Source organism: Monodelphis domestica, chromosome 2, assembly GCF_027887165.1.
Source record: "Monodelphis domestica isolate mMonDom1 chromosome 2, mMonDom1.pri, whole genome shotgun sequence".
Lineage (NCBI taxonomy): Eukaryota > Metazoa > Chordata > Mammalia > Didelphimorphia > Didelphidae > Monodelphis > Monodelphis domestica.
The window spans coordinates 101,486,355-101,495,571 of record NC_077228.1 but is presented as its reverse complement, the minus strand read 5'-3'; the positions used below and the strand labels follow the sequence as shown (position 1 = coordinate 101,495,571).

General features: G+C 37.2%; 1 protein-coding gene across 1 annotated transcript; it reads left to right on the top strand.

Annotated features, from left to right (window-relative positions):
- Positions 1-2,496: 2,496 nt before the first annotated feature.
- LOC100020799 (elongation of very long chain fatty acids protein 6) lies at positions 2,497-4,671 on the top strand. The gene has a single exon (XM_007481027.3). The coding sequence runs from the start codon at positions 2,710-2,712 to the stop codon at positions 3,505-3,507; it is 798 nt and encodes a 265-aa protein (XP_007481089.1). The 5' UTR covers positions 2,497-2,709; the 3' UTR covers positions 3,508-4,671.
- Positions 4,672-9,217: the final 4,546 nt, after the last annotated feature.

Genomic DNA, 9,217 nt, shown 5'->3' with positions numbered 1-9,217 from the left:
ACACGAAAAAGTGTTCTACATCTCTTATAATCAGAGAGATGCAAATCAAAACAACTCTGAGGTATCACTTAACACCTAGCAGATTGACTAACATGACAGCTATGGAAAGTAATGAATGCTGGAGGGGATGTGGCAAAGTAGGGACACTAATTCATTGCTGGTGGAGTTGTGAATTGATCCAGCCATTCTGGAGGGCAATTTGGAACTATGCCCAAAGGGTGATAAAAGACTGTCTGCCCTTTGATCCAGCCATAGCACTGCTGGGTTTGTACCCCAAAGAGATAATAAGGAAAAATACTTGTACATGAATATTTATAGCTGCACTCTTTGTGGTGGCCAAAAATTGGAAAACTAGGGGATGCCCATCAATTGGGGAATGGCTGAACAAATTGTGTTATATGTTGGTGATGGAATACTATTGTGTTAAAAGGAATAATAAAGTGGAGGAATTCCATGGAGACTGGAACAACCTCCAGGAAGTGATGCAGAGCGAAAGGAGCAGAACCAGGAAAACATTGTACACAGAGACTGATACATTGTGGTACAATCGAAGGTAATGGACTTCTCCATTAGTGTCAATGCAATGTCCCTGAACAATCTGCAGGGATCTAAAAAATACTATCCACAAGCAGAGGATAAACTGTGGGAGTAAAAACACCGATGAAAAGCAACTGCTTGACTACAGGGGTTGAGGGGATATGACTGAGGAGAGACTCTAAATGAACACTCTAATGCAAATACCAACAACAGGGAAATGGGTTCGAGTCAAGAACACATGTGATACCCAGTGGAATTGTGTGTCTGCTATGGGAGAGGGAAACGTGGTGGGGGGGGGGGCGGGGAGGAAAAGAAAATGATCTTTGTTTCCAGTGAATAATGTTTGGAAATGACCAAATAAAATAATGTTTAAAATTAAAAAAAAAAAGAAATAGGACATTAATCTAAATTCCTGGAATTTGAGATGATGGTGACACAATGGTGAAAAAGGAGGCAAAGGGTACTAGGAATCAAGCAGTATTTTAATCACTGATAAAAGTTAATTTAATGCTTAATTTAATATGAGAGTTTGCTCAGTGAACAAATCAGTGCACAACTGGAGAAAGGCAATCACATAAATGTTTATATTCTTGTTATAAATCAATCCAGAATACAGAAGGAAGTTGCAGCTAAATGGAAGTATGACTCAGAGTTTTTTTCTCAGAGAAGCAAATAAAAGCATTGTTAGAGTTGATTTTATTGTGTTCAAAGGAAACAAGAAATAATTTCCTAAGAACCTTGACTATGTTGCCACATAGGGCTCATTATAGGTGTAAATGAAAAAAAAATGCCATAAAGAAAAATATCTCATGTACCAATATTGTTGTAGAGGTTGCAATATAAAAATCTTAGGAAAGTTCCTAATAATATCCTCCAAATCATGTACCCAAGAATTTCCATTTCTTCCATGCCAAAGTAGGTACAAGGGGGAAAATAAGGTTTGAGGTTAAGAAATGAAAGTAGCTGAAGACTTTTTAGATAATTCAATAGATTCACTGCCCTACATTATGAATTTTCTTTAAGAAGAAAAGTTAAAAGTCTCTGGACTTGGTGAATTCTGATCATCACGAAAAATGAAATCAAATATATCTAATGCAGACAATGCCTGATAATCAACAGTAGAATAATTTTGGAATCAAAGTGGTTTTAATTGTAAGGGAAGTTAAGTCTATGAAGCAAGACTATTGATTAGAGCAAAAATAAAAATCAATAACAAATAAGAAGAAAAGAGGTCTAAGAAGATATTGTGTAATTACAACTCTAACTTGACTTATTCAAACAAAATAAGTGTCATAAAATGGGAAGGGAACAAAAGAAAATTCATTTACTCTGATTATTAGTATTTTCCTTTAGCATTTTAAATAATATCGATCAAATTCTACAGCAAGGATGCCATCAGAGATCAGAAATTGCTTTAGTCAACAAATATTTGTTTTCCTCTCAAATGGAGAGATGAGAGATGTGACAACATCTTGTAATGCTTGTTTTAAAAATAGAATTGTTTTCAAAACATGAAGCTAGCAAATTGGTAAAGATGACAAAAAGTCAGGAATGGAACATGTTAGAAAGGTTGTAGAAAGAAAGGAATGGTATGGAAATAAAAGAAAATGTATTTTTGTTGAAGCTATAGATTGGTACAATCATTTTGGAAAGTAATTGGGATTACACAAATATAATAATTAAAATGTCCATAGCACTGGAACCAAAAATTCTGTTGGTAGGCACAAATGCCAACAAGGTCATGGACAAAAATGAAAGGAACCAAATAGATAGGCATACATAAGTATGTGTGTGTGTACATATATGTATATATATACAGGTTTATAATATGTATGTGTGTGTGTCATCAAAGGAGGCATAAAATAGGGGTGTGTGCTCTGCAAAGAGGTTCATCATCATCATGGAGAATGTCCTGCAAATGCAAAAGTAATTCCTTTTATGACTCTATTTTGGCCAGACACCGGAGAAGGAGAATAGGAAGGGCAGGAAAAAGCAATGCTAAATCCAGGATACAGCTGAGAGAGACAAGAGAGGCTGCACCGGGAGAAGGAGAAATTGGGGGTGGGGTGGGGGAAGGACCGTAGAGAATACTAGAAAGGGGAGAAAAGGCTTTTTGCAGATAATTTACATATTTTTATATAGAATACGCAGGGACTCAGAGAACCAGTTCCAATGAACATGTCAGTGTTGACTTTGCAAGAATATGAATTTGAAAAGCAATTCAACGAGAATGAAGCCATCCAGTGGATGCAAGAGAACTGGAAGAAATCGTTCTTGTTTTCAGCGCTGTATGCTGCCTTTATATTCGGTGGTCGGCACCTAATGAACAAGCGAGCAAAGTTTGAGCTGAGGAAACCTCTTGTGTTGTGGTCCCTGAGCCTTGCAGTCTTCAGTATATTCGGTGCTCTTCGAACTGGTGCTTATATGGTGTACATTTTGATGACCAAAGGCCTGAAGCAATCAGTTTGTGATCAGAGTTTTTACATTGGACCTGTCAGCAAATTTTGGGCTTATGCATTTGTATTAAGCAAAGCACCGGAACTTGGAGATACAATATTCATTATTCTTAGAAAACAGAAACTCATCTTTCTGCATTGGTACCACCATATCACTGTGCTTCTCTACTCTTGGTACTCTTACAAGGACATGGTGGCTGGAGGCGGCTGGTTCATGACGATGAACTACGGGGTGCACGCGGTGATGTACTCTTACTACGCCCTGCGGGCGGCGGGCTTCCGGGTCTCCAGGAAGTTTGCTATGTTCATCACCCTCTCCCAGATCACACAGATGTTGATGGGTCTCGTAGTCAATTACCTGGTCTTCTACTGGATGCAGCAAGACCAATGCCACTCTCATGTTCAGAATATCATCTGGTCTTCTCTCATGTACGTCAGCTACTTTGTACTCTTCTGTCATTTTTTCTTTGAAGCCTACATCGGCAAAATGAGGAAAACAAGGAAGGCTGAATAATGTTGGAACTGAGAAGGAAGCCATCGCTCAGGGTCATCAAGAAAAAAAAAAAACAGACAAAAGAAAATGGCACAAGGAATCATATATGGTGCAGCTAAAAATAATAATAATTTAAAACAAAACTTGGCAGCTTAGGGGTAACTAGGTTGATCTAACCCAGTAAGTTTATGATCCTTTTATGGTGAGGACTCACTGAGTTCAACTCCATCTTAAAGGACTGCTGCTGAGAGACACTATCCCTCCCGTACCTGTCGACTCTAGGGGAAAAAAATGAAAGAAAGAAAAGGCAAATGAAGGTTATTAACAAATTTTATGAAAAAATATTTAATAAGTGTTATATTTCCCTAAGGACAGAAGACTTTTACTAAAAACAAAACAAAACAAAAAAAATCAACTTATTTCTATATCCTTTCTAATCTTTTTTCGACACTAAACTCGAGCCAACAAGAAAAAAGACAAAATTGGTGGAGGTGCAGGGGTGTGCCGTAGAACCAATGCTTTGGCAGACATGAAAACGCTCCTTGGGAATGGCTGGAAATTTTAGGCCAAATGGAAGAGGTATCTAGACGGTTTATTAAGGTTGTCCTGAGCCATAACTTGACGAGGAAGGGGAAAGCTTTTCCTACTGCAATCTAGAAATTGTAGGCAGCCCTTTTGCTAGTGAGTATACAAAAACCAGCTGGGGGATGATCCTTTGACCAGGTTTTTAAAATGAATAAAACATGACTGCCCAGTTCCAAATGAGAGAATTTTCCAAGTGCATTTCCAATGGAAGTCCAGCGATTTCTATTACTGCATAAAAGAGGTTAATCTTTGTTCTCTTGTCTGAGACTTTTAAAAAGAAACTTGGGAGGGGAGGGAGAATGGGAAACAATTTTTTAAAAAAGAAGATGAAGAAGAAGAAGGCAAAAACCACAACCAAATAATATGAAAATTGATCCTTTACTGGCTAGAAAGTTTTCGGAGGGGCATGAGAGAGGGATTTTCAGGAAAAAGAAGACACAAGATTTCATAAATGTGGGCAACATGTATATTCCTCTATATAATCACTCTCTCTCTCACACGCACACACACACACAGAGCTTTCAATGTAAAAACCTGTGATATGGTACACATTTTCTATTTTTTTGTGACTTTCAAGAATTATATGCAGTATTGAGTTAACACTGTGTTTTTTGCACCTCGTACGCCCGCCACCCAAGCAGGGTAGAGGTGTTTAAAAGTGCCCTCCTCTCAGAGAATACAAGGGAACACATTTGGCCCTGACGGTCGAAAATCCAAGACCCCTAAAGAATGAACCCCTCAAGTTTTGAAATCCATTTAAAAACCACAGGGAAGACAACACCGGCCCATTGACCCCATCCAAGTTAGCTTCAGAAGTCAAACAAGGTCCCTCACTCTGGAATTCAGAGAATCAGTTTTTAAGAGCCATATTCTCTAAAGGCAAAGTTAGATTACATTATCTGTAATATTTCAGTCCTTTACAAGCCAAATAAGTGTGTACAAGTTCTTAGTATTTCAAAGAAGCAATCATGTAAAGTCATTGTTTCTCGTGATACTGTAGTACTCTAAATTGTTAAGTAGTTTAAAAATTAGAAGAAAATAGATAAACCGATTAGGGGCTTCTATTCTGCATAGGAACTATCCATTTGACCACACACATTATGCACACTGTGTGGGCCGCACCGAACTGAACTGCAAAGCCCAACTGAGTAGACACACATTTTTCTGGCTATTAGAAAAAGATGGTCATTTATCTTTCTTGCTTTATTGGAGAGTGTACAGTACAAGGAATTTTTCAAATTATTTTTGTATTATTTTAGCTTTAATTGTGCTATCATTCATGAAATGGAGCTGCTCTGGTTTTCTGTCAAAGATGACAAGGGCTTTGTGTGTGTGTGTGCGTGTGTGTGCGTGCGTGTGTGTGCGTGTGCGTGCGTGTGTGTGTGTGTGTGGGAGGCATTAAAAGGAAAAAAAAAAGAATAAAGTTACATTCCATTCGGTGTGAATGGTTTTTACCAATTAAAAAAAAAATGACTCTATTTTGCTCTAAGTTGAATACTTTCTTATAATCCACAAATCTTGTAAATTAACAAATAATAAACAGGGTTTTGTTTTCTCTGCATCTGTCTTAGACAAAAATTTGTGAAGCCTCTCCTTGCCTTCCATCTTTCCATTATGTATCAGTGTTGTAACTATCACTCTTACCTGGAATATCTACATTTATATATTTGATAAAATTCAATATATGTGCACCTATGCCTATAATGCACACACTAAGTAATATATATGTGTATATAGTATATAATATAATTTATATATGTAATGTACAAATGCATTATAAATACAAATATATCAGTATGAATGTATAAATGCAAATTCCTCAAGAATATTCTAAACTACCCTCCATGTATTGATAATTTAGCTGTTCAGAGCTGAGAAAAAAGCATGAGTCAGAAATGATTGTCATTTTCTTACCTTTCCTTAGTATGCTATTTAAACTTTCTCATTTAATGGGAAACTGATGCCCAGAGAGGAAAGGTAACATCCCTACAGTCTTTGACCTTTACACTACACAGCTTTCCTTAGCTTATAATCATAACAACAATACTTCTACTTAACAGAGACCAGTGCTATGTAATGGGAAGAACAGTGGCAGCAGGGCACCTGGGCTCTATTCCTAGCCCATCCTCTAATCTTTTATATGACTTTAAGTCATGATTCCCCCCGTCAGGGCTTCAATTCCATTACCTCTCAAAGTAAGGTTGAACTAGTTGATCTTTGATACTTCTCTGTCTTCTAAAATTCTACAGATTACTGATCACATGACTGCATCATGATGGCTCTTAGAATCAATTTCACACTGTTAAAATGATTTTATTTTTATTAGTTTCTTTTGATTTCTCATCATATTCATTTCTGAAAACATTCCTCTTACATCTCTTATCTTACAAGCTGTCCTTTGTAACAAAGATGAAAAAAGAGAGAAATGCAATTTGGCATAACTTAAGAACACATTGACTCTACCTAATATCATGTTTTATATTGCATGTATTTATCATGTTTTATATTACACACAATATTATATGTGCATAATTTCCCCTCTCTGTAGTGGTAAGAGGGGAAGGAAATATGTTTGTAACTCTTCTCCAGGGTAAGCTTTGCCATTATAATAATAAAGTCTTCCTTTTCATTTGTTCTGTTGTTCTTTCCTTTTACCATGTTACAGTTATCATTTAAATTGTTTTGCTGGTTCTGATTCAGAATTCTTCATATTAATTGCCTCTCTTGGTGCCATAATTTTCTGTTACATTTGTGTAGCCATTCCCCAATCGATGACCATTGATTTTGCTTTGAATTCTCTACTGCCACAAAAAAGTGCTTCTATAAATATTTTGGTGTTCATAAGTCTTTTTTGTTTCTGATCTCCTCAGAGTATTTGTCTAGCAATGTGCTTTCTGAGTCAAAAGGGTATGGACCTTTAATTAGCTTTTTTCTTTTTAGCCTAATTCCAAATTGCCTTGCTGAATGGTTGGACCATTTCACAGTTCCACCAATGGTCTATTAGTGTGCCTGACTGATTCCACACTATTTTTAAAGCTCACTGCTTTCATTGCGCATTTATTATAATGATGGTCTTCAAGTAAACTCAACCCTTCCCTTCATTAAAGCTTCATTTTTAACAACCAAATAAAAAGGTAGGCAAACAGATCCAAGAGAGTCTATATAGTAAAGCATTGTGTAGGGTAAATACAGTATTATCAGTGCAAATAGAGTAAACTGATTTTACACAGGAAGTAGACCCAGTTTACATGGCAGAGCAGAAATTTCATAGCTTTGACTTCAGCTTCAGAGGTATGCCGGTGCAACGGGCACATTGTTAAATGTGTAGCATTAAGAGTGAAGCTGACTTCATGAGTTGGGGAACTTTAAACAGCTATTAGCCAGAGACCCATAACTTAGCTAGCAATACTGGTGTTTGGCAATGGGTATTGGTGACACCATAAAAAATGATGATGTAGGGTTTACTGTCTTACTCTTTCCCTATGCGTGAGAGACAGAATCAGCAGCAGACAGGAGAGGTTTCCACAGCTGAGGTGCTACTTGAACGAATCACTGTGTTCAAAGTTGACTGGAGAGATCATAGGATCATAAACTGGGACATAGAAAGAAATTTATTTTTTTTTAATTTTTAATTTTTCCCCATGATTACAGTATTCTTATTGTCTCTCTCCCCTTTTCTCTACCCCCCCTTCCTGAGTTGACAAGCAATTTCATTGGGTTATGCATATATTATCACTCAAATCCTATTTCCATATTATTCATTTTTGTAATAGAGTAATTTTTAAAACCCACACCCCAAATTCTATACCCATATAAACAAGTGCTACGTCATATGCTTTCTTTCACATTTCTTACTCTTGATGTGGATAGCATTCTTTCTTATAAATCCTACTTCATAGTATCATATTGGCCAAGAAAACAAAAAAAAGGTCATGATAAATGTTGGAGAAGCTGTGAGAAAATAGGCACTTTGATATACCATTGGTGTTCCTGTGAATGGATACCGCCATTTTGGAAAGTGATTAAAGTTACTAAATAACATATGCCCTTTGACCTAGCTTTTTTCACTACTCCACCTATTCCTTCCCAAAGATCAAAGTCCTTTTCATACAAAAGTTTTTATAGTGGTTCTTCTTATGGTGGCAAAACCCTCTTAGAAGCTAAAGGGATTCTATCCATTGAGGAATGACTGAATAAATTGTAGAACAATGAAATACGATTGTCCTATAAGAAATGAGAAAATAGATGGTTTGAAGAGACTTATGTAAATAGAAGTGAGAATACCAGCAGAACAATTTACTGCATAACATCAGATGGGTTTTGGTGCATATGCAAGCCTCTTAAGATAGAGGTCCCCATGTAGGAGATGCCAGAGACCTGCTTTTGGGTGAAGACATCCAGCATTTGCCTATCCAGTGAATGAAAGAAGCTTCCTTCCATTGGCTGTGTAGCTGTAGCTAGCTGCAACCTTAGTTCTACCTTATGGAGGCTCTCTTTTTGGTGTTATCCAGGATGAAGTTTCTTTCACCCACAGCATGGATGTCATACATTAAACTGGAGAGGAGAAGGGGCACGTTTCCTTTTCCTTTAGGACTCATGACTCTGAGAAATGGGCTTGGAGTTTTGGTTATATTTCATTTGTCCTTTTCAGTTGTAGGTACAGTAAGTGAAGGCTCTGACCTTAAGAACCTGAGCTATATAAACCTTTCAACAAGGATTCTAGGTCACATTTTGCTTTAAGCTTAGAAGAGAAGCTCTGAAAAGCCAGGGAATTGGAATATAAGGGAAAGAAATGCTTTGGACTTCCAAAATGATATTGCTGTTCCATTTCAGTCTTTGTGACCTCATTTGGGATTTTCCTGGCAAAGACACTGGAGTGGTTTGCCATTTCCTTCTCCAGCTCATCTTCCAGATGAGGAAACTGAGGCAGACAGGGTTAAACGACTTGTCCAGGTTCACACCTCAAGTAAGTACTTGAGACTAGATTTGAACTCAGGTTTCCTTAATTCCACACCTAGCAGCACTCTATCCACTGGGCCACCTAGTTGCCCCAGGTGATGAGATGAGACTAATGATGAAATGAAATACATGATGAAACTAATGCCATAAAGGAACTGACCTAAGCTATGAGAAGTGAGAAAATTAG

Bases quoted from the DNA above. Each gene is read 5' to 3' on its own strand.
- LOC100020799 (XM_007481027.3), top strand. From the start codon at position 2,710: ATGAACATGTCAGTGTTGACTTTGCAAGAATATGAATTTGAAAAGCAA.